The 26,997-nt window shown below is 42.7% G+C and overlaps 1 protein-coding gene across 1 annotated transcript in view; it reads left to right on the top strand.

Moving 5' to 3' along the window:
- Positions 1-14,118: 14,118 nt before the first annotated feature.
- The window catches only part of phf21b (PHD finger protein 21B), a gene marked incomplete at both ends in the record, with an annotated part of 234,119 nt that continues 221,240 nt past the window's right edge, over positions 14,119-26,997 (top strand). The window contains 2 exons of the mRNA XM_083661323.1: positions 14,119-14,172; positions 14,928-14,993. Of these exons, the coding sequence (XP_083517449.1) occupies positions 14,119-14,172; positions 14,928-14,993 (120 nt within the window). The remainder of the gene's footprint in view (positions 14,173-14,927; positions 14,994-26,997) is intronic.

Here is a 26,997-nt window from a genome sequence, read left to right as displayed (position 1 = left end):
CATTAACTCAAATCAACTCTCAATAACTGTCAAACTAGATGAATGATGAATAGTTTGACAGTTATTGAGAGTTGATTTGAGTTTCACTATTCACAACTAATGATACAAAGCTGGTTGAAAATGGGCGGAGTGTTCCTTTAACAGTTATATCATCAAATTGGTCATTCAGTGGCGTTTTTCGCACATGTAACTAACATAGCTACTAGCTAACAGCTAGCTAATGCCAGAGGTTAACTCTACCTATTTACTGTACATACTACATACTGTATTATTTGTCTATCATAGGTCAGTCATCAGACCACTATCATGTCTGACGTCATCATCACCCATTTTTACCAACAGCTTATTTGTAGGACTTTGAGCAGAAAATAAGGTTATTTCTCACCAAATACAGTGGCGAACAGTGTGGCTAATCGGCAGACCAGGTCAAGGTTCACCAACACATGAAATATCTTCAAAATGACAAAATACACTGGAGGGGGTTCTTTAACCACCGAGTAGAGGCAGGAAACATCCCAGATAGCAACGACACGTTGGCACAACGGTGGCACAACGTTGTGCCAACGTGTCGTTGCTATCTGGGATCCACCCTGCCTGGTTTATAGCAGGGCAGCAATGGCCAAGGAGTTTCCACAGGTCTGCTGTTATGACTGGAAGACCCACAGCCTGGCACCTGCTCACTCTGTGATTTATCTTTTATTATGTTGATACTTGTTTTTTTCTCATTGTAAAAAACAAAAAACAAACTATTGATCCTGTATTGCTGTGAATGTTTTCATGTTGTCCCTGACTGGATAATTCAATACAGTCTATTTAAAAAGTGCAAACAATCTCTCTCTCTCTCTCCCTCTCTCTCTCCAGCTCTCCCTCCCGCTCTCTCTCCCTCTCCCTCTCCCTCTCTCTCTCTCTCTCTCTCAATTTAACCTTCAGTTTCATCCTATTTGACTGGTGTGACATCTGAGGGGCCGTGTCCATAGACAGCGGTTTTTTGATAGCAGAGTGCTTTGAATTGAATGCCAGAGCATTTCCAACGCATACAGACAGAGAGCACACAGAGCTGACTTTGTAGTTAGTAGCTATAGCTAACATAAAAGGCAAATAGCCTCAACCCAACAAGATAACACAATTAATAATTATCCCCCAGAGCCTCTCCTCCGCTATATTTGTTGATCTTTTTAGTTTTACTTCCTCTATTTTGATTGGTCGGTCGAAAAAATTACATAAATGAGCAGCGCTCGATCTTCTCCAAAAGTTGAACTGTTTTCTACTTGAGGTGCCCAGAACACTCTGCCCAAAAACAAGCCACTGAGAGCAGTGCAACACCAGACTTTACCATTATGGTAACGACGCGCTAAAAACCGGATGCAACCGCCTGCACGGGCATCTCGCATGCGCACCCATGACAGGCAATTTACAAGGCTGTACATTTAAACGTAGGCTACACTGCTCAGTGCTCAAGCACTCATAGCTCTCTCCTTTTAGCAACTTTCTCACTTGTTTAGACTACACGCTTTTCAGATCTGCTAGTTATTAGGCTACTTAACGTTAAGTCCTTGGAAAGGATGCACTTTCCCGGTGGCTTTCTTAGTGGTGCTAAACCAGCAAAGTTCAAAACATAAAGATAATTGCACCTACTTAACGTTAGTTTGCTCCTCTCTCTCGCTCGATCCTCTCCACGCGTCTGTTCAGATGTGTGTTTACTGCGGGGGTTGAATCCGCGATCCTGTCTGCCTGGGCTGGGCTAGCAGCTAAATGCTAACTATATGCTGAATGGGGAGAATGGGAGGATTTCCCCCATGCTGACCCATTGACCACGCATCTATGACGAGACACCACCTGAATGTATTGTGATGTTACAGCACTGTATTCTGATGTGACATTTTTTAAGTGACATGGTGTTTTTTCCGTATGTCAATATAATCAAGTGAAAACTCAGGTGAAAATGTCAATGGAAATGTCAGGAGTGTAAAGAGAACACATCTGTATCGTTACTTTTGGTGAAATTATACTTTATTTTTTACTTTAAAATCACTGGTGTAAAAGTTAGTAAAAGTTACTTTTTTAACAAGAGAACATTGTTAGATGTCATCTTTTCCATGCAGTTCCAAAAGGTCAAGAGGACTGAGTTAAAACTAGATTATTTAAAAACAAAACAAGATTGACTCCACATTTGGCCAATTTGCGATTGAAGTGCTTATGGAGAAACTTCAAAATCTCTACTCTGTAATGGATGTATTTTAAAATGCAGCAACATACAATACTTCAGTCAGAATATACAAAAGATGTAGTTACAGTAATGACACCCTTTGTTCAGTATACAAATATACCGTGTTAAAGTGTCTACACATAGGTTAAAAGACTATTCTCCGTCAATTGTGATATAGGGAATTTAAATAATGTGAATGTGATTGAAAGCTACACATATTGAACAAAACCAAATAGCAGCAGTGTTTTGGTATGTGGGGGAAAGCAGTGTTTTGGCTCCCCTGCTCTCTGAAGCCAGCGTTGTGATTGCACTTGGCTGACATTCATGTCAACCTCTCATAAGCTCAAAGACACATTCCTTGCAGATGTCAGTGTATCTTTTCATCAGCGGTGAAGGCTTTGTTCTTGGCTTGTGCGCTGTCGGCATGCTGCAATAGAGTTTGCCAAGCGTCCATTTGGAAGACCGAATAAAAATGTCAGCGCACCACTACGGTGATGTAGTGTCTCTCTTGATATTAGGCCACATTTAACTGTCAAGCAAAGCAAAATATACACTGACACCCACCACATGGTAAACTATTGTGAAATACTTTGAGAGGCTCAATGGCTGAATTTGAGGAAGACACTCACACTTTTCTCATTATAATCATCTATTTTTGGGGCTATGTGCTTTGCAAACCCCTCCTAATTATATTGCAGTCTAGAACAATGGATGTTAAAGGGATAGTTCACATTTTTAAAGTCTAGCCCCTATTTGATACTTACCAATGATGATGTTGATTTGCAGAGCTTTCTCAGCACAATCCATGCTGATCCTCATAATAGGAGCTCTGGAAAGTTGGGAAGAAATGAATGCAAGGTCAATGAGGTCACGCTCCTGTATGTACACGCTGACTGAAGCTCACTGAAATGTACCATAAAGGAGCGTGACTCCATTGACCTTGCATTGGTTTTTGCCCAACTTTCCAGAGCTACTATGAGGAACAGCATGGATTGTGCTGAGAAAGAGCTCTGCAAATCAACATCATCATTGGTAAGTAACAAATAGGGCTAGACTTAGAAAAAAAAAAAGAAAAAAGAAAAAGTGAACTATCCCTTAAGGACAAAAATGAACAACATATCTAGTGTTCCAATCCTCTTCCTGCCATCTTATCATCCCTTACTAAGTGGTATTCATCAATTAGGACAATCTACTCCGTGGGCCCAAGAGAGCAGTGAAAAGGCTACATTTCTCATTTTCATTTCTCAAGCTACTTTTCACACAGGAATATTCATAGCCACTGATTTGCACAGTCGCAAATGAGTCACATTAGCCCTTGATGGCTTTGAGCTGTGAAGCCAGGTTCTCATTTTTCATTGGCCTTTTAGAAGGGAGAGCAGGTCAAGGCAGCAAAAACAATTTGCAATAATGTTGTATCTTTTATATTATATATTGATGTATTTATATTATAATTATCTTTTGTATATTTATTATTATAAATCATAATAAAGACATATTCACCTGATCATTTTTTACATAGATCACCTCAATTATTTTTTCATGTGCACTCCAGGGAGTATGAAACAGGACGTTGTTTATTCATTTTAAGAATGGCGTTGACCTGTTTTTGCAAATGAACTCTTCACATTGATTTGGGCCACTTTCATATGTGCTCCTAAAACAGATACAGGTCAGATTTTTTTGGAATGTGACCTCTGAGGAGACATTTTCTGGACAAGAAAAACTTGAGGGGTTCTATCATGGTATGCTGGTTATTACTGCAGACTAGTCTGGTCTCCCTGATTTCGCTGTCCAGTTTTAAACAGAAGTTGTCAGAGGTTCTTACCTCAAGCTGCTCCTGCAGCAATGTATAATTTTTCTCTATGAATGTTATGCCTTCTGTAACCCATATTATTGCATTGGACCATGTTCTTTTGATTTTAGTCTTATGTCACATACTACCTCTTTTGTATGTTTCATGCACTCCTACACTGTTGATGCTATAGTCTTTGTTGTATTGTTATTGTTGTGTTTTGGTATTGTTTTATTTCTATGTTACCAACATGCATAATTTTTGATTTGTAATTTTGCTGCCTTCTTGGCCAGGTCACAATTACAAAAGAGATTTCGTATCTCAATTGTTTTATCTGGTTAAATAAAGGTTAAATAAAAAAATAAAAAAAATACCATGCATTTTAACTTGAGGGGTCGTACCATGCATGGTATGCTGGTTATTACCATCCATTTTAACTTGAGGGGTCATGTCATGGTATATACTGGTTATTACCACACATTATTTTTTACCTGGTGATTGGTTTGTGCATGGTTCTTCTAACTAGTTTGTCTACTAGAGGTACCAAACCTCACTAGAGCTACATACTGTAGCTACTGCACAAAAATATACATTTGGTTGCTTTGGCTTATTATTCATGTTGTCAAATATAGTGCTGTTATTGTTCACCCTATAATGCTGTAGGGGTTCCCCAAACCTTTCAGACCAAGTTAGTACCACTATGTACCAAACCAAAATTTGCTGATTTAACCATGCAATAGCATCACGGTGGAGGCAGACGATAGCTTAAGACGCTGGGAAGATAGCAATAAGAGGTGCGCAAACGCAGCGCAAACGATAGCGCCGTACGACGATAGGGCCCTTAATAACATAAGGCTAGTGGTTCAAAATGGACACACACACACACACACACACACACACACACACACACACACACACACACACAAAGTGAAAACAATACCAACCCCACTGCTGCGGCTGGTGACAATTAAAGACAGTGTAACCTACATTGTATTTTGTGGTGTTACTTGCAGACAGTAGGCCTACTTGTGAGAGGCCTGATTGCTTTTTGTTTGCTAACCAGTTCGTCTCCACTTGGGTCAGTCCACTGAGGTGGGGACTACCACGACCCCCCCCCCCCCCCCCCCACTCACACACACACACACACACACACACACACACACACACACACACACACACACACACAAACCCTACCCAAAGTGTTTTAATTCACAAGAAATAAATAAATAAAGGAAACCTTGTTGCAGTGGCCTGCTGGCCTGTATGCTATTTCTTTTGCAAACATTTGAGATGTCCTGCAAGTGACAGCCCAGGCAAGACCCAGCATGGCCACGCCTTTGTGGCTTTTGCCAGTATTGACAGATGGCCAGTCCAGGCCTGGCCCGCGGTAGACTAAGATAAAACTAGAGTTCTAATGTCCAGCTGATATCAAATCTGTTTGATTTCCTGCACGTCTCTCTCTAACTGCATTTTAAATGAGAATAATTGAAAATCAATATCTCAAAAAATAGAGACAATCTACTCCAACTTAAACTTAAAATATATATATATTTTTTTATGTGTGCAAGTAATGTTATAATATTTTCCCTCTCATTCTGGAACGAAACTCAATTTAAATGCTCCATGCAAACATTCATACCCTGTTATCATTCGTACAGTTGCACATAAATGATGAGTTACACAGATGGTAGGTAACAACACTTCTCTAAAATATATATTAGCGTATATTATTTGAGACGTATAAGAGTTGAGGTTTCCTGACACAACAAATATTTTTACACCCCCACAAAAGTGAACATGGTTCTCATTTGACTAGGGCCGCAGCTAACACAATGTTGACTTTTTGTGTGTCCTTCTGTCTGTCCGTCCGTCCATCTGTTAACAGTTATGGCATGGGATGTCCGTTATTATCAATATTTTGATCAGGTCTGCAATGACTGTCTTTACTTTACTTTACTTTATTTGTTTATTTGGTCAGGACAGTACACATTGATGAACAGTTACCTACACAGAGTCATCTATATGATTACAGTAAATATGTCGGATTTAGCTAAAAGCTAATTTGCATCCGTAGTCCTGCAGGACATAAAAACATACAAGATTAAGACAACATCAAAACAGAATACTCTTTGTCCACTCTTTCTTGCTGTTGCAGTTGAAGGATTGTGGTGCCATGCCGCCATTTCCTCACCACCAACCACCAGCTGGGGCATGACATCACCAGTGGGGTATGACATCACCAGTGGGGTATGACATCACCAGTGGGGTATGACATCACCAGTGGGTATGACATCACCAGTGGGTATGACATCAGTCACCACCGGCATTTGCATGCTCAGTTGAAGGATGGTGGCACCACACCGCCGCTGGAGCGGCACCCTATTATATTAGTAGGATAACGGCGGGGACACAGCAGACATGGCAGCACCACCAACAGTGGCAAAGCACCTGGAAGCTCAGCCAGTTTCCTTCAGAGCCATGTGGTTACACCCCTCCAGGTTAGGTCATGAGCAGCAAGTCAGCTATTTACAGGACGGAATGCACGCTTTGCAGGTGCCCATATGGCCTCTGTTCCAGGCTGTTGCTGTTATAGCTTTATACTGAATCGTTTTCAGAAATTTCTTTTGAGGGTGAGTTGTAAAACATAAATACAGCTGGAAATGAGGTCCAGGTTGTAAAAAAATAAACGCAATTCTCCTTTAAGTGGCAATGTGCAAATACTACTGGCCCATTTTTGGGTGAACTAAAATGCAAGAGTAGTCTCGCATGTCACTGTTTATAAGTGTTTATCCTTCAGTGCATAAATTAAGAGTATACCCACTTCTGCAGGCATCACTACACCACTGATTATAAGACCAAAAACTCCTAATATCCAGGGAGCTAATGGAAGATAAACCCACATAAACTTAGTACACCCACATGTATGGCTGGCATACATCTGGCATACATCTGGCATACATCTGGCATACATGCAAATTTGTACTATACATCATATTTACAGTAGTATCAATGTGATGTCATTTAAATGAAGCTTAATTTTTTTCCAATATTTTATTTTTCAATGCTTTTCATAACACAAGAACAAAATTGAACAGTCTCAGCCAGGAAAAAGGGGGAATATATATATATATATATATATATATATAACCTGAGTAATAACCTGAGTCTCTCTATTTGTACAACTGTGGTCATGTCCACCAGCCACAGCTGAAAGGGGGGTGGACAGAGGGACTTCCATTCCTGCAGTATGAGTTTCTTGGCGACGATCATCCCCTGTGTCAGAGAGACTGCTGCACAGTCATAGCAAAGAGCAGAGAGGATTCAGAGCAGCCGAAGATGGCGAGTTCTGCCTCATTTTATAGGCCTTAGAGTACCAGTCAAATATGTTGGCCCAGAATCCAGACAGTGAAGGGCAAAACCAGAAAGCATGGGACAGTGTGTCCTCCGACACCCGACACCTGACACTCACATACTGTAGTGGTGAGACAGAAGGATCAATCTCATGTAACCTATGCTTGGAATAATGAAGACGTGAACGACTTTAAATTGGATCAGCTGGTGTCTGCTATTAATTGAGCAGAGTTTAACCATAGACAGACTCCTGTCCCATATAATTTCAGATAGGTTGCCTCTCTAATCCTCCCAGTGGGGGGGCCCTGATGCAGCCGTCAAACAGACACACAAACCTATAGAGATGAGGTGCTTGGAGTGAGGAGGACTTAACAAAACGTCAAAAAAAGCATGTTCATCTGGGAGAAGTTCAAAGTTATGACTCTTGGATCGAACATAATGTCTAATTTGTATGTATCTGTAAAGATGTGTTTGGAGAAACTTAAATGTCCTCTTCAGGAGATCAAAGGATGCAAATTGGCCATCAATATACAGGCCTCTGATGGAAATCAGCCCCTTCTCACTCCAGGCACGACAAATTCTGTCTGACCGTGAGGGTAAAAAAGAGTGATTAAAACAAATAGCTGTGTGAACAGAAACATTTGGTATATTCAAAACACTCCTGACCTGTTTCAGAATTCTGTTTCTCATAACAAAACCCGGTTCTTTTAAGGTCTCAGGCTCCTCTAGCTTAGAAAATAACATGGCTGGCAGGGAGGAGTTGGCAATAGAGCCGACCTCCATTTTTAGCCACAGGGGGGCCCCAAGAGTTAAATTGCCAGGAGTCCCTTGTCACCAAAACATCAGAGCCCTAACATAAGCAGCCCAGTAATAGTGCCTGAACACTGGTAAGGCCAGACCTCCTTCAGACTTGGGTTTTTGCAAGTGAATTTTCGCAATTCTATGGTTCTTATAATTCCAAATGTAGGACAAAATTATTGAGTGCAGTTCTTTGAAGAAAGCTGATGTAAGAAAGATGGGAATGTTTTGACACAGATAGAGAAACCTGGGAAGTGAGACCATCTTAATTGATTTTATACGACCAATCATGGACAAAGGGAGGTTTTTCCAATTTTCTATACATTGCTCAAGTCTTGAAACAAAATCACCAAAATTCAACTTAAATAAAAGTTAGGATTTCTGGCTATGGTCAAGCCAAGATAGGTAAGGCGGTCCTTTGCCAGTTTGAATGGGAGACTTTCCAGGAAACCGGGAGTGACAACATCAGAAAATGAAGCTGGATTTTTAAGAGGGAAAACAAATGAATGCTCTTCTGCAAATGGAATAGATATTGTTTATATGACGATGATCACCGACTGAAGGTCAAACCCACCTTTCTATTGACCTCTTCATCACTGCTGATTTATATTTGAATGAAGTTTACAGACTTACAGTATGATGACGTTGAGACTTTCCTTATAGACTCAAAAACTCATCTTGTCCTGAATAGCCTGAATAAAAACTAGACGCTGTGTTTGGAAATAGCCAACATATACGGTGGAGCAGACAATACATAAATTGCTGTGCTTAGACCTTTAACATGATCTACTTTGGATTCCAGCATCAACAGGATGTGCAAAAATAGCAGCAGTAGCATCCATAGCAGCAGAACTTACTGAGACCGAAAGACAATGTGAGATCTTAGCACTGTGGGAAAGGTGGAGAATGATCAGACTCCTATACACAATACGTTCATACAAATATTACTTCCATATACATCTGCCCTGCAGTTGGAGTTGTGTATCTTCAAACACAAAGAGGGCAAATGTGGTAGTATATTCACAAAAATATGCAGCCTTCCCCCCATCCCAGTCCCTTTCCTCCAGGCTCACAAGTCAAGCCGCTATTGGACGTTCCTGCTGTGGGGGGGCGAACCAATCGGGAGTTGCGAATGCTGCTGATGCCTGCAGAGTGACAGGTGAAGAGCCAATAAGCGGCGGGCAGAGGGCGGGGCTTGTGGCAGTAGTATGTGATCTGAGAGTTAATGCGGAGCATAGATGGCAGCATGTGCAGAGAGGGCAGTGTGGATGTCTTGTGAAGACAGACAGCACAGTGGACTACCATAGCTGCAGTTTGAAGCACACAGTCCACAGCTGGGCATCCGCTGTTAAATGGAGTCACTTTACATAGAGCTGAGAGCAGCAGTTGACATAGCCTCAGAATTTGACTACTCATTCGTTTCACTCAATCATGGTCTCACACAAGGACCCTGTATTTTCACTGTAGGCTCCATTCGCAAAGGCCCTACTTTTTCATACATGTAGCAATCATAATAACACAGTACTTGCCTTAAACACAAGGTGGTTGTCCACTGAACCGGGCTATTCGTGTTCTTAAATATTGCATAGTTAATAATAATAATAAATAATAAATGGGACTTACAGTATATAGTGCTTTTCAAGGACTCAAAGACACTTTACAAGAGAGATGCTCACAAGTCATTTTTTGCAAGTCCAAGTCAAGTCTCAAGTCTTTGAGGGGCAAATCCAAGTCAAGTCTCAAGTCCCTATGGATGAGTGTATCATCAGCTGCATGCCATCCGGTCTGCTTAGAACACGGCATAGCTAAAACTAAGGAATTCAAAGCAAGTACTGTATTATCCTCACTCCATATTAGAATACAGTAGCAGCAATAATTAGAGATGACATTAGTAGACATTTCCTTAATGTTAATGCACCAACAAAATAAAAAAATAAAATAAAGAAAAATAAAGATTGTTCACAAGTCCCAAACCTTCAAGTCCAAGTCAAGTCTCAAGTCTTTGAGGACAAGTCTGAAGTCAAGTCTCAAGTCACTGTGTGTGTGACTTAAGTGCAACTCAAGTCCAAGTCTCAAGTCCAAGTCCCCGTCTCTGCTTTACACTAAACACTAAGGCGACGAAGAAAGTGCAACAGACAATGGACAAACATGACACAGACACACAGGGATAGGCGGGCGCTTAAGAGAAAGCAGAGGAGAAGAGATGGCTTATCAATACTGAGGCGTTTCTTTCATGCCAGAGCCTGTCACTTCTGTTCTCTTTCCACACTGGGAAGCAGAAGAACAACAACAACAGCCATTTTCAATGGAAAAGACAGGCCGAGACAGGCTGTGTGACATGACAAAAACCCAATTCAGAATCAGAAACTACACAATATTTAAGAACACGAATACCCCGCTTTGGTGGACAACAACCTTGTGTTTAAGTCAAGTACTGTTTTATTGTGATTGCTACATGTATGGAAAACGTAGGGCATTTGAAAATGTGTGAGACTATGATTGAGTGAAAGGAATGAGTAGTCAAATTGTGAGGCTACTACAGTTGACACAGAAAGCAGCACCATGGACAGAGTCACAGAGACAGTGTAGCTGCTGCTGCTTGGCCTGTACTTTACAATTCCACTGACTGTGCAAAGGAACTCATTTATTCATGTCGACTAGTAGTCCACTCGCCTTGAGCCATGATGCTCCAATGAGCATATTAAAACAACAGTGACATCTGGACTAATCAGGACTAGGCCCCGCTGTTATAGGGCTAGGATTTGACTAAGCAGAAGAGCTATTTGTGAAGTTGTGCCTGGGCTGCAGTGTTGACTGAAAGCAGCCTGTTCCCTCCCCCACCCTCTCACAGCCTAGCCCAGGTCTGCTAGTTGCTACATCAGCCCCCACCCTCTCACAGCCTAGCCCAGGTCTGCTAGCTGCTACATCAGCCTCCACCCTCTCACAGCCTAGCCCAGGTCTGCTAGCTGCTACATCAGCCTCCATCCTCTCACAGACTAGCCCAGATCTGCTAGCTGCTACATCAGCCTCCACCCTCTCACAGACTAGGCAGGTCTGCTAGCTGCTACATCAGCCCCCACCCTTTCACAGACTAGGCAGGTCTGCTAGCTGCTACATCAGCCCCCACCCTCTCACAGACTAGGCAGGTCTGCTAGCTGCTACATCAGCCTCCACCCTCTCACAGACTAGGCAGGTCTGCTAGCTGCTACATCAGCCCCCACCCTCTCACAGACTAGGCAGGTCTGGTAGCTGCTACATCAGCCTCCACCCTCTCACAGACTAGGCAGGTCTGCTAGCTGCTACATCAGCCCCCACCCTCTCACAGACTAGGCAGGTCTGCTAGCTGCTACATCAGCCCCCACCCTCTCACAGACTAGGCAGGTCTGCTAGCTGCTACATCAGCCTCCACCCTCTCACAGACTAGGCAGGTCTGCTAGCTGCTACATCAGCCCCCACCCTCTCACAGACTAGGCAGGTCTGCTAGCTGCTACATCAGCCCCCACCCTCTCACAGACTAGGCAGGTCTGCTAGCTGCTACATCAGCCCCCACCCTCTCACAGACTAGGCAGGTCTGCTAGCTGCTACATCAGCCTCCACCCTCTCACAGACTAGGCAGGTCTGCTAGCTGCTACATCAGCCTCCACCCTCTCACAGACTAGCCCAGGTCTGCTAGCTGCTACGTCTCATTTCACGGCTCAGCGCTGAAACTCTTCGACTCCTCTCTGCAAACCAGCAGCAGAGGCTTTGGGTTGCAAGCTGCTTGGAGTTAGGCTTCCGTCGCTCTGAATGGGCCCTTTTCACAGCAGCCATTTTGTGTCTAAAAGGCAGGGTAAACACATGGTGCAACCAAAACATTAATGAGGAGGGCCCCAGCAGTGGAGCACCTAAATGGATTGGAAGTTGGAAACCCTCATTAATGTTTTGGTTGCACCTGTGTTTTCAATGGGATTTTTGTATGGGGATTTCAGTTAAATGCATGAAATAAGGTCTGTGGTTAACAAAGGTTTATGAAACAGCAAACTTTGTCAGCAAGATAATTTTCACAAATGAGCGTTAGGGTTACGCTTCGAAAGTCATAAAAGTGGCCCTCATTTGTGAAGATGATCTTGCTGAACACAAAGTTAACTGTTTCACAAACTTTTACAGACCTTATTTCAAACATTTACGTAACTGAAATCCCCATATACAAATCCCATTGACTTTTGCACTTAATGAGGAAGTGCAGGGACTTCTGGGTAAGCCTACAAAAATACATCATCTCTGCGGTACTCTATTGCTATCAGGCAGTTTGATTTAGGCCTAATTGAACAAGCCGGGAATAATTTGACTCAGAGGTTACTCAAAAAGTCAGTTATTCAGAATCAAATTATTTTAATTGTGGGAGATTATAGAAGTTTGGATATGCAGTGTTGTAAGGGCATGAAATAATCTTCAAATATACCACATAATAACTACTTGCAGTGCCTTTAGTTGGTTTGCTTGGATTTCTGCCTCTTAGCTGCAGGTTCTATTCTGCAGTGCCACACTTGAAGCGGATGCATAATCTGTCTGCTCTTCCAGCATCTCTAAGTAGGCGTTAATTGACAAAAACGGGCAAAGAAAGTTCAAATGTAAAATCTTAAAAGGATTTTAGAAGCCTTCGAGATGCCCAACAAATCAAAATCACTCCAGAAAGATGTTCCAATAAAACGCTCCCTCCATAATAAGTAACCAAAATGGGGTTTTCAAGGCTGATACTGAAGCCATTTTCATGGCCAAAAATTGTAGGCTAATGCAATTATTTTAACGTTAACAACTCTTTGAGGTATATAGGGTGACCCTCCCACCTATTCAATGGAAGGGGAACTCTGCCTTTAAATGATGAATTAGCTAATAAAATAGTATTCAATCTATGAAGAAAATCTAATTTCATGTCGTTTTCCAGACTGTTTCTCTGTAGCTGTGATCAGGGAGGAACCATATCGTCCCTAGAGCAATAATAATAAAATAAGTGGTGTTACCGACCGTCAGTTCACACTTAACACTATATAAATTATTATACCTCATATCCTTTAGCTGCTTGGTCATTTCAGATAGCCACATGGCTCTCACTCCTTTCCTTATCACAAGGAGGCCAGTTCGGAGATGGGCATCACTTTTATGGCATGAAAAACATCTTTAGCAAAACCAGGAATACACTTAATTTATCCTGATTAATGTGTGACTCCTGCCTCCATGCTCTGTTATTAAACACATCAGTGCATGTAATAACTAAACTTACAGGAGTGATGGCTGTCAACAGAAGACTTTTTAATATTCAGTTGAACTCAATGATCATTATGATAGATAAATAAAAATAAATAAAATCCTAATTAAAATCCAGCTTAAACACTCATGCTACGCCTGTGTGGAGTTAGTGTGTAACTACAGGTGTGAACATGAGTCTTATTAGATAGTCCACCCAGCGTTGAAGTAGTTGTGGCTCCCCCCGGCTCACTGCGCATGTCAGAGCTGTGTGTGTGTGTGTGTGTGTGTGTGTGTGGGGGGGGGGGGGGGGGGGGGGGGGGTTCTGCTCTCTCTGCTCCATCCGGGAACTTCAGAATTACCATTGACAGCCGAAGCACAACTTTTCCCCAGGCAAAGTGAAATCAAGCCGCGGACTCGGACAACACATAGTCCCCCCTTATTCAACTTAAAATAATCGAAACAAAAGCTGGGCAGCGTTCGGGTCGAACGCCTCGACATTTGGCCGCATTCGGAGAGGAAACTGCGCGAGGGCTGGCCTCTCTCCGCCGGGTTTGGAGCACTTTTGTGACGGGCGGAAAGTGGTGTGATGAGTCCTTAGCCTGTAAAAAGAAGCGAGAACTTGCTTTGCAGCCCCGAGTAGTTCTTCTTTCAATTGTTATTGTCGCTTTAAAAAATCTTTTTAATTCACTTAAACTTGGTCTCGCTCGCGTCGAAAGTGGGAGAAAAGTGCTTTCCTAGTCGGAACATGGAACTACAAGGCCTGCAAGAGGCGCTGAAAGTAGAAATCCAATGTCATCAGGTAAATGAAACATCGTGTTATTATTCTACCCTTATGTGCTGTTCTGAGGCAAGTGAGAGCTGCGAGAGAGAAATCTGAAGCAGGGACGGATGCAACGTGAGTGCTGAAATAACTATGCGACATGTTAATGTGTCGCTTATATGTCTGCTGGCGACACGACGTGCCACTCTCTCTCTCCCAAGTGTGAGCAGTGCACTTTTCGCAGTACTTTGCTATTGTCGTAGGTCTTTTTCCCCGAGCAACAAGAAGCTGGAGTGATGATAATAATGCGGTGGTGCTGCTGTGGCTACTGAGCAGGACGCGACCTGAATATTTATGAGCCTGGGCGAACAAACTGAGTCGCTGTGTTAGCCCTTCGCTTTGTTCCTCCCTTCCATCCTAACTTAGACACTTTTCTAATTCGCCCCCATTTCGCCCTGTCTTTCCTGCGCTTTTACAAACTAGTTGTTGCACAGATGAAGCAAGACCCACAGGTAAAAACGTTTATTTCAACCCCGAGACGAGGCTCGATCGCGAACGGGCTTAAAGCTGTGAACGAACGGGGAGTGTTGTGCTGTGAGAAACTTTATCGTAGCATTCAATCTCCTCTTTGGTTTTTTAACATCAGCAGCAGCTTCGCCCTGGTCGCGGCGACTTCGCTGGGAAAAAATCCCCCTCCTGTTGTAGGCTGAACTTTCATGTATTTTTGTCGACATGTCAAATGGTTTGAGTTCTTTATTTACCATTTTTCTTGCCCGTGTTTTGTTCTATTATAGGATGGAGAGCTTAAGAAACAGCTGCACGAAAGGCAAACAAGAATAACAGCCCTAAGCGAAAAACAAGTAAGACCCCTATTCGTCTATGAGCCTTTGGATTATTTGTTTGCTGTTTCTGTGCCCATGGTGGACTATTCTATTCCGTCACCATATATAACTGTGTCATGTAATAACAGCGTGGTTGGTTTCAAAAGTAGCCCGTCGACATGGATTGTGTTTTATAGGGCGGTGTAAACCGTGGGGCTAGATTGCCATCCTTGTCTCGGCACTCAAAGTTGTGTAGCATGAAATGTTGAGACATTTTTTTAGCGTCCATTTTGAGTAGGTCGACATGTTTCTGGAGAGTAGCTAATAAAGGAGCAGCCCAACTATCCGGTGTTGACTTTAGGACACATCACATCATGGAACTTTGCTCTTCTGATCAACGCGACGACGGCAGAACCTCTTAGTGTGTTAGTCTTTGTATAAGGGAAACGGCTCGTTTTGTTACTTTATACTTAGTCTGCTGCTATCATTTCTTCTTGGTCACATGACTGCAACGGTGCACTTGATTCGCCCACGATTACGCTTTCACTTTTTTCTTTTTTGGTACTATCTTATAGCAAACGGTGTCCTCTGCTATGCTATGTGAAGTTTGGAGCAGCTATAGGCGTTGTTGTAACAGTGGTGTAAACGCGAGTGAGTAGAGTAGACAGTGATGTTTGGGTCTGTGAGTGCAACGCTTAGCAGCAGAGCAGAGAGGCAGAGGAGGCGTTCAGCACCGCGGCCAGCTCCTGCACACTGCACCGCCCTGCCGGTTGGTCCCAGCCGATACACACACACACACACACACACACACACACACACACACACACACACACACACACACACACACACACACACACACACACACACACACACACACACACACACACACACACACACACACACACACACACACACACACACACACACACACACACCACAACTTCACCACATTACCAAGGAGTATTCAGGGAAATAGGTCGATATTTGAGCCACTCGTCGTCGTCTCCCCCCCCCCCCCCCCCTTATTAGAGAGGCCCCCTTTTGTCGTGTGTGCTGGACTTAGATCGATCCCCTGTGTTTCCTGTGGAATGCAGTTTCCCAGCACTTGGACCAGCGCCTTGATTGTTGCAGTTTAAGCCATTCAACTTGCCCACAGCAACACAACAAGCTATCATCCATGTCTTTGTTTTAATACCAATAGAGTTTCTTTCCTGCTCCGGCTGGCTCAGTGAAGTGAACCGTTCGTTTGTTGCCCGTCGGAGTGTTTTTGTCAAGCGCCCTCAGTTTTGGTAGTGGAAGCTTCCATTTTGAGAGAGAGGGGGGTGGTTTCTTTTCCTAACATGGAGAAAAAGTCTGCAGAGTTTCGTGCGGGGGGGATGGGCCCCATTCATGCCTAACATTACCATTTTGATTGCTTTGATGCTGTTTTTGGTGGAGGGAGGGGGAGGGGCAGCAGGCAGGCAGAGACAGAGAGCCCAGTCAGCTTCAGCACAGCGATGTTTAATCACCAAACACAACTGATTCTCTTTCTTTTCAGCAGCGATATGACCTCTACTTCCCTCTGCACACATCTTATATGCTGCCAGCTCCTCTCAACCCCTCACTCTTTTCTGCTTACTGGCAAGGCATACTCCATTGCCCAGAACCCCAGGCCTCAGTTGTACATTTTCACGCCCTTGTTCAAATAGAGGAATAACTTAATTATTATATTGGCTAAAAACAAAGCAGGGCACGATTAGGCTATGTCAGCATTTGTTATGCCGAAGTACATCTGCCGCGAACTTTGACGCTGCTTTTAGATGTAGAGTGAATATAGATTAGCAGTCGGATAGGGAGAAATAAACAAAATAGCTGCGTGTTTGTTGATTACCGTGATTGAGAAAATCCTCCCATTTGAGATTTGCAGGTGGAATACGCTTGGAGGTCATTTCATGGTCACTGTGACTGAAATGCTAAAGTTGACAGGCATGTAGTGTATAGATGAAAAGTTCCTTTACTTGAACATACAGTAGATGAATCCTTAAAAGATCCCAAAAATAGAAGTAAGCAAAATATGACTGACAAGTTAGTATTGGTGGAAAGATTCAGAAAGATCCATTTTGACTTTGAAAATATGAGTACAAAGTGTCTCGGTTGTGATTTGACCACAGACAGTGAAGGCAACACGAGGGTTTTGTACCAGAAAAGAGAGAGGATAATAGAAGTAGTATGGAGGAAGTGCTGATGATGAGAAGGGGAGCAGGCTGCCGTGCTGCTCTCTGGAGTTGACTGATGTAAATGCAAATGACGAATGATTAAAAAACAAACCAATAACTCAACACAAAATGGATGCACCCTTGAATGATGTCTTTTCAGTTTGACATTGTGTCTGTTTTACGACAAAATATTCATCCCTGTAGATGTTTTCTCCTCCTCACAAGTCGATATGTAGGCCTAAAAAAAAAAGTCAGAATCTGAATTGACTACATGTATGGCTGTGTTTTACTCTGGCAAAATAATAGATTCATTGATTCTTTTTCATTCTGCTCCACTTGCTCTCTGTTACATCATGGAAGCTTGTTTTTTTACTGTCAGGTAGAGAGAAGTTGTTCTGTTCCTTTTTTTTCTCTTACCAATCCCCAGTCACTTCTGCTCCAGGAGCGTAAATATAGACAGAGCAGGCGGTTTACACTGAGGCCCCTGGGCTATAGAGGGGCCCGTGGAGAGAGCAGGCTCTCCAACAACGTATTGGGCAGAGAACGTGCCCTGGCCAATTCAGATTCAGTTCAGGTCACATCAATAGTAGCAAAAGACTAAAACCATAGAACCACAATCATGACTCCGATTGCCACCTCAGAAATACAACTGTGTTCAAATAAGAACACAGGGTTAAGGCCATGTTCACATTACAGGCAAATCCGATTTGCTGCTAAAGTCATTAATCATCATTATCTTGATTGGTTTCCCAAATCTGATTTGGGAGTGTGTCCACACTGCCACAAATCTGATTTGGGCAAGTGTTCAAGTCGGATCTGTGTGTCCAGACCTCCATATGTGGTTTGGGACAACTGACACAAATCAGACTTGGAGCGTCCAGACTTATAAAACCAATCTGGATAGAATCATTAATAGGTCATTAAAGTTCACAAATCAGATTTGGCCTCCTAGTCTGAACATGGACTAAGGTGGTGCCATTTGTTATATGCCCTCTAAAGGCAAAGCCATCTCTGTCATGCTTTTCTTTTGTAAAATAGTCAGTAGAAAATTGCAATCTATAGCAAAATGATATGCTGCTTATTCAACATAAAAAAAGTGCCTGTGCTCTCAGGTGCTGAGGCTTGTTTTCACGTTGAAATACTTTGGCTGTCTGTTAGCAGGTGTCAGAGCGCTGTCCATGGTTCTGATAGCTTGCTCTATGCCCTCTCTACTTTCCCCATACGATAGCCTAAGGAACTCATTCAACTGTCTAATCCAACACATGTTGTTAAAATATATATATGCCAAATGGTGTGTGTGTGTGTGTGTGTGTGTGTGTGTGTGTGTGTGTGTGTGTGTGTACTTTGTAACTACCGTGTACTAGGGCCTGTCAAAATGGCTTGCACTGGGGCCTATTGTGACGACCTTACGTCACTGTTCTGCTCCATGTATTCTTTGGCGGAGGTCATTTTTAAAACGTCTCAGCATGAAAGTCATGGCGTCTGCAGCTGCTGCAAAAGTCACTGTCTGAAATCATCTCAAGGAGTTGAATACAGTTAAATACAGCATTTTGCTCTTTAAAGTCAGTTTTAGAAAAAATGTTGTGCTTTTCGTTTCTTGGCATGTTTTTTCTCGCGGTTTATTCTCTCACACGACACAGTTAGGATTGCCTCATTTAGCCCCATTTCTTCTGCAAAATGGTGTGTCTTGTATTTTCCTCTAACTGGCACCGGGTCTCAAAGTCTTAAGGTTGCCTCTTACTGACTCAAGAACCATTTCCAACACCGGCAGTAAAGTCTTCCTCAAAAGGCAGCATCTGTAACCATGGAGACGCCTGCCTCTTTCCCACGACTCCCTCATTAAGGCTTTACCCTCAAGTTTCACACAGGATGCTGGCTAATACTACAGAGGGGCTGCTTACATCTGTGTTACTTTTAAAACCTATTCCACTACTACACACATGACTAAATACATGCCCTTAAAATGTCATTCGTAACGTATTCCATAGATTACTCAAGTTAAGTAACATATTCTAAATACTTTGGATTACTTTAGGAATACTTCAAAATGGTCTTGCTGAGCCCGTTTGTCTGGGTCACTCTGAATTAGGGCTGCACGATATATCGTTTACACATCGACATTGCGATGTGCGCATGCGCGATAGTCACATCGCAGGACGTGCGATGTCAAAAGCAAATTAACTCGTCATGTTGCTTGATAAACTCTCACTTTAGGGGAGGCTACTGAGTGAAATGCAGGCTCTCTCAAAGGAGAGAGACGCCCCGCTACTGTACTCACTCATTTAGTGCTTAGCTTCAACACAACAAACATGCACAGAGAGCTCAATTGAATTATCTTTTGCTTATGTTGCGTTGCTGACAGACAGTAGCCCGTCTGTAAACGATGTGGTTGCGGAGGCGGACTTGTCCACAGTTTGCAGCGCACTCGCATACAGCAGGCTGGCTGCTCTAACTCAACATGTCCGTGGAGTGGAGATATTTACTCTTGAAACACCAAAAAGCAAGACCGCAACTTATGACACGAAGGCTGATTACTGATAAGTTGTCCGTGTTATCACTGTGGCTGTCTCTCCCCTTCAAGTCTCTGATGTTGCATCACATGATAGCAGTAACGTTACGGTAGAGTTAATCATACATAGCGACTTATTCACACAAAACATGTCAGTGAAAATAAAAAGAGAAGAGGCATATCTGGGCAATTAAATGTATATTTATTACTTTTCACGAATGAATAGTTTGTCACCGGTCGGCTGCATGTGAATCCTCGTCTCTCTCTGTACTGCCTAGTCTGGGCACCTTCCACCCCGCTTTTTGTCATGGGGGCGTAAACCCCGGACCCAGAATTAACACCGGATGGCAATGCGCCTAACAACGTCTTTGTTGCCGTTAGCTTGACGCGGTGATGTTACCTAAACTAGAGTCTGATCAAAACAAAGCTAGCGTTACATAAAACAAAACGTTTATGCAATATGGCATCTCCGCCACCACCGCCTGACACACCGGTCAAAACGGTGAAAGAGGATTCTGATACTTGGGTCAAATTGTCAAGTTAACGTGAAAGTTGACGAGCTAGAAACGCTGCCATCCGGTCTAGGGCGGGCTCTAGGCGGGAACCAGTAGGGTGACAAAATCAATTGTGGGCGGGAGCCAGGCTCTTTCTCGCCGAGAAGAGCCTGGTGACGCGAGGTTAGTACTGCCAGCCTTGCGCTCAAAAACCGGAACTCCGCAGATGCGGAGTGTACCACTTGGTCGTTTCTGGAGGGGGTTTCCGGGAGGTCAGACCAAGTGTGTAAAGTGGCAGGGGTGTTTCATTGTTGATTTATTGAAACGTTAGAAGAACGAAAGAAGTTGAAAGCAGTGATTATAATCAATGAAATCTAATGTTTTTCTGCAAATAGCATCATTGGGAGGTAGATTCTGGCACTCAATATTAGGGGTGGGCAATATATCAATTGTATATCAATATTGTGATATGAGACTATATGGTCTTAGATGTTGGATATGGTAATATGGTGATACAGCATACATGTTGTCTTTCCCTGGTTTTAAAGGCTGCATTACACTAAGTGAAGTGTAGGCTAGTGACATTTTAAAGTAGAATGTCATAACTTACTCACTTTTTCATGTATGTAGCCTAAGTCATGGAAATCCATTGGTCAAAATGTGTATGCACCCTGATAGATGACGCTCTGAGGCCTACAGTATAGGCGACAGCCCAGTGGTTGAGAAACATTAAAATACCTAATTTCCCCTCCAAAATCAGATGGACTCCTCTATTATGTACTGTCAATGACTCCTCTACAAAATCATCCCAATCATTCTAGAAGTATTCTTTTCTTTAAAATAGAGCTATTCTGGTAATCTGGTGAAAATCTGTATTTTTTCATATCGCAATATATATCGCAGGGGCAGGGAATATCGCAATGTCAGTTTTTTCCAATATCGTGCAGCCCTACTCTGAATGTACGTAAATGCGAGGGCAATGCGGTAAAAGGTTTCCATATCAAAACACATGACTGAGACTGGCTGTGTGTCTCCTCCTCTGACATTGCCATTGTCTTGTGCTGTGTGGCAGCTGAATGGGTTGTGCACAAAATCTTTGCACATTTTTTAAACCCGTTTATGGGAAATGTGTGCCACTGTCACATTGTGAGAGCAAATAAAACAAAACAAACAAAGTAATCCCTTAACCCATTAATACCTGATGCAGCATTTGCGTGTATATCCCTCATTTCTGTGCGTATCCCTTTAAGACCGCAAACCGCGTTAACGCGGTTCGCGGTCTTAAAGGGATACGCACACAAATGCTGCATCAGGTATCAATGGGTTAAAGTAATCTATTTTTAAAGACAGTAACTGTATTCAGAATACCACCAATTTAAATTGTAACTGTAACGGAATACAGTTACTCATATTTAATATTTTAAATACTGTATTATTTGAAATAGATGTATTCCTTTACTCCCCAACCCTGACATGAGGTGTTGCGGCCTCTGCCGCTGCAGGATTATAAGTAGGATGGCAGTGTTAGAATAGAATGGGGGGGGGCAGCACAGGACTTTTTATTCATTATTATTCATGTAGCATTGCTGTATGAAATGGAATGGTGGGGGGGTGCGAAAGTACTTAGAGAGAAGAGAGATTTACTGGAGAGAATTGAAAGGGCAAGACAGAGTAAAACAGATGCAGAGCTGAGAGGTTAGCATGGAGCTGAGGTTAGCATGGAGCTGAGGTTAGCATGGAGCGCTGTGTTTAAAGGCTAATGAGAAAAGTGCAGGGAGAGAGAGCCAATCCAGCGGCCTGTCAGGAGCGCTTTACTGGGATGTGTCGGCTTGGCCTGAGGAATACAGCCGTCCGATTGGTGCACGTTATCTGTGGTGGCTCCTGTTATTGGACAATGTTTGGGAAGTAGGCGGACCCTGGGGGAGTGTCAGACCCTGGGAGTCTACCCACAATGCCTGTGTGTGTGTGTGTGTGTGTGTGTGTGTGTGTGTGTGTGTGTGTGTGTGTGTGTGTGTGTGTGTGTGTGTGTGTGTGTGTGTGTGTGTGTGTGTGTGTGTGTGTGTGTGTATGCACTTCTATGTAGATTGGGAGGGAAAAAGTGAGTTTTAATGAGCAGTGTTCTAATGAGAAACAGTGTGTTTATGCATGGTTGAGTTCCCATCACTTGTTTGTCCGCTATCCAGGACATGACTAAAACATTTACTTTGCTCTGTGTGTGTGTGTGTGTGTGTGTGTGTGTGTGTGTGTGTGTGTGTGTGTGTGTGTGTGTGTGTGTGTGTGTGTGTGTGTGTGTGTGTGTGTGCGTGTGTGCGCGCGGGTGCGTGTGTCTGTGTGTGTGTGTTGCATGTAACCTGAAATATAACCGCATTTCCACACATGGTTACCAGTCATGTCATATGAACAACATCCTATGAACATAGGATCAACTATGACTTCAAGTTGGTGATGCAATAAGGCAAACAAATATGAACTCAAACAGACAGTTTAAGCAGAAATGTATGCTTTTCCCCCTATCGATATGGTCTTAAATGTTGGATATGGTAATATGGTGATATGAGACTAGCTATATGGTCTTAGATGTTGGATATGTTAATATTGTAATATGGCATAATTGTTTTTTCCTCGTTTTAAAGGCTGTATTACAGTAAAGTGATGTCATTTTCAGAACTTACCAGACTGTTCTAGCCCTTGTATTATTTGCTTTTACGCACTTAGTCATTATATCCACATTACTGATGATTATTTATCCAAAACCTCATTGTGTCAATATTTTGTGAAAACGCCAACAGACAGGGAAGGAAACCCTGTCTTTACATTTCATTTTGATCACAGTCTTGTTTTCATAAAAGTGCCTGAGTGATGTCTCAGTATGTTGGCTAATATGTTCTGAGATCAGGCCTGTCCAGCTGCTGACATACATTATATACACGCATGTGTGCATTGTTTCAAGACAAGAGATGATGATGATGATGATGTTGCGGAAAATAAGCAGATTCCACATAAAGTTGTGTTTATATTGAATAATAATACAAAAAGACGTTTTTATTTTCGGCTGCTGTGAAATCCCAAGTCAATATTGATTCAGCAAAAAGGGGACCCGGCCGGCTGCAGCGTCTCCTGTTACTTTTCAAAGTGTAGGTGACATTAAAGGAAGCACATAATGCACTACATTCTCTCCTTGGGCTAACTCCTAGTCATTAAAGGCAGCACATAATGCACTACATTCTCTCCTTGGGCTAACTCCTAGTCATTAAAGGCAGCACATAATGCACTACATTCTCTCCTTGGGCTAACTCCTAGTCATTAAAGGCAGCACATAATGCACTACATTCTCTCCTTGGGCTAACTCCTAGTCATTAAAGGCAGCACATAATGCACTACATTCTCTCCTTGGGCTAACTCCTAGTCATTGAAATCCACACCTTCCTTAATATCGACTGCACTGTGGGGGTCCAGTGTTAAAGGAGCACATTTTTTGTGGGTGGCACTGGCAAAGCATCTTGGGAGATTCACCTATTTGATGAGAAGATGCCCTTCTATTCTCTGTGTGTGTAGTTAGTAGGGGTGGGGGAAAAAATCGATTCACCTAAGTATCGCGATTTTTAATGTCACGATTTTTTGGATCGATCTTTTATTCCAGAATCGATAATACCATTTTTTTTTTTTTTTTTTTTTTTTTGGGTGCTTGCAGTCAGGCCACTCACTGAACAGCAGGCCAGGCGCCGCCTACTGGTTTACTAGTGGTTTTATTACTTTATTAGTTAGTCTGAACTAGTAATAATTACACTTCAGGGTTAAAGTGGGTGCATCTCATTGTAAAATTGGACTTCAAACGGCCCAAATCTGGCTTCAAACGGCCCGATTTTCACGCGCGTCGGCCCATATCGGCCTGGCCTGCTTGGTATCTAATGCCCGGCCTGAATTATGATCCCACTCCGCCCCTGTTTTTAACTATATCGCACAGCCCTACTCATGATATATAATATACAGTCTCTAGTGTATGATTCAACTTTTCCCATGTTCTAATCTAGTGTAAAAAAGCAAACAAACTGAAAAAATAAAAGGAAAAAATAAACAAAAATCGCAATAAATCGTAATATCGAATCGCAATAATCGTAGAATCGCAATACTTAAGAATCGCAATATAAATCGAATCGGCACCCAAGAATCGTGATAGTATCGAATCGGGAGATAAGTGAATCGCCACATAACAGCCCTAGTAGTTAGTAGAACATTTGTGACCTGCCCCTCCCGCTAGTTAGCTTAGCACAATGAATAGTAGTCAATGGTACTGGCTAGCCTACCCCCGTAGAGCTGAACAGTCACGTGACATCTCTCGGCCCGGGAGTGAGTTTCCCCTTCATTTCCTTCGTAGACATTTTGAAAAATCCTTATATGAGTTTTAAGGCAGGAACCAAGCCAACCCGTGACATGCACAGAGAAGAGAAGGGCAATACGTTTTGATAACGACCTGCTGTACAGCGCCGTTCGCTCAGTCAACTAACGTGTCGTTAACGTGAGTTAGAGGAGAAAGATAGCTGCTGTTAGCTAGCTAATTAGCCATGTTAGCTGCCTCAGTGGGTAACGTTAGCCTATAGAGTATTTATCTGACGTTTATGTTAGCTACTCCTCAAACCTGCGGGTGGAAATGGTTTATGCGATGCGATGTATGTTGAAGCAAGACAACGTTTTGGCCCTGGCCATCCTAGGCTCAACGCGGCCTCTGTGTGCTGCTGCTGCTGCTGCATGCTGGATAGAAATCCTGGAGCGGAGTCATGGAATGGAGTGCTTATATCGGAGCCTTGGATTGGTCATTTTCGCTGGAATCCGATCCGATCCGATCCGATCCGATCCATGTTTTTTGGCTGATATCGCGCCGATATCCGATCACATGATCGGATCGCAGCATCTCTAATATCATTGCAATATTAAGAATATTATGATATATTGTGATTTATTACCTTTTTCAGCTGGAAATTATGTCCCCAAAAGAAACAAAATGAGATGAGAATGAGATCAAGTTTCCAGTCTGTTCATCTCACTTCAAAATGGGATTGTCAAGCAGACAGACTGACCAACTTAGGTCATAAAAACCTGTCGTAAATGTTGCATGCACCTGACAACTTATATAATAAAATATTGCAATACATTCATGCGATACAATATATTGCCACGCAAAACATCGCGATACTATGCTGTATCGACCACCCCCCACCCACCCCTACTTAATATTCTATGCTCAGTATGGGCCTTATAAGGTGCTGCTAGTACCACATTAGATCATAATTGATGTACAACAACAATATGCTACTAATATGCATGCTAATAAGCTACTAGTTAATGGTGAATATGTACCTTAATATAAAGAGTTAGCATCATTAATTCTGCATATACACATTAGTCACCAAGGGTCAGCTGTTAGCCTGCGCTTGCATTGTGTCATACATGAGCTTTCTTCAGTAATTGGATATTTGAGAGTGCTGGAGAAGCTGCTGGTCGTCCCCAGTGGGAAGCACTGATACGGCTCTCTCTCCCCCGCCCCCCCCTCACAGGCCTTCACCTGCTGTGCCAGGGCCAGGGCTAGATTTCAGGCAGGGGTATAGACACCTGCTGTGCCAGGGCCAGGGCTAGATTTCAGGGAGGGGTATAGACACCTGTTGTGCCATGGCCAGGGCTAGATTTCAGGGAGGGGTATAGCCACACTTGGCCATCAGTTGCAAGAGAGCAGGTTGCCTCCAGCTCTCTCTCTCCTCTCTGTAGCTCAGGGGTTCCCAACCTTTTTTGGATTGTGACCCCACTTTGACGTCACAAAAATCGAGGGACTAGAGACATGCAAATTTTGGTACAATATCAGTAATATCATCAGTGACATCATCAAAGATGTCACGTAACAGTTTCCCGCTCAGAGTTCTGACTTTAATCTGAGAATTCTGACATTAATCTGAGAATTCTGACATTAATTTGAGAATTCTGACGTGATCTCACAAGTCTTTCCCCCCCAGAATTCTCACTTTAAACTCAGAATTCTGATTTTATTCTCAGACTCCTGACTCCAACTCAGGACTCAGACATTTTTCACATGTGGCCCTAATCCTCTTCGGTAGTTTTAAATTGTGTGTTGTGTAAAACATAAATATAATTAAATATATATATATATATATATATATATATATATATATATATATATATATATATATATATATATATATATATATATATATATATATATACTGTATATATATATATATAAATATATATAAATAATATAAATAAATATAATTAAATATATATATATATATATATATATATACAGTATATATATATATATATATATATATACAGTATATATATATACGGTATATATATATATATATACTGTATATATATTAATAATAATAATAATAAATAAAAACAATAAATACAACTAATTACAGACCGCATTTGAATTCCAGGCAACGCCCCTTGGGGTCGCGACCCCAAGGTTGGGAACCACTGATGGTCGGAGGTGGTACGGAGGGCGGAGAAGGGGGAACTTTCCCAGAGCTCAAACTCCCAGTAATCGCACAACGGCTCATTATGGCCTCCTGCAGGGCCCATTTAAGAGGGGGAAGGTTTTACAGAGGAGATTGTTATAGCTGCTTCCCTCAAGGCTCCCACACCTCTTTCTTTATAGCTGCTTCCCTCAAGGCTCCCACACCTCTTTCTTTATAGCTGCTTCCCTCACTGGGGGGCGGGTCTTAGGCCGGATGATCATGCCCTGTCGTAATGGACCAGGCTCTGTGACACGAGGTGAAGCAGAAAACGTACTTGTGTGTCGGCCTCGAGTCGTCTTGGAGCCTTGCCGG

Source organism: Poromitra crassiceps, assembly GCF_964638095.1.
Source record: "Poromitra crassiceps genome assembly, chromosome: 2".
In the NCBI taxonomy this organism is placed as follows: Eukaryota; Metazoa; Chordata; class Actinopteri; order Beryciformes; family Melamphaidae; genus Poromitra; species Poromitra crassiceps.
The sequence above is the reverse complement of the archived record's forward strand: the minus strand, read 5'-3'. Positions and strand labels throughout refer to the sequence as shown.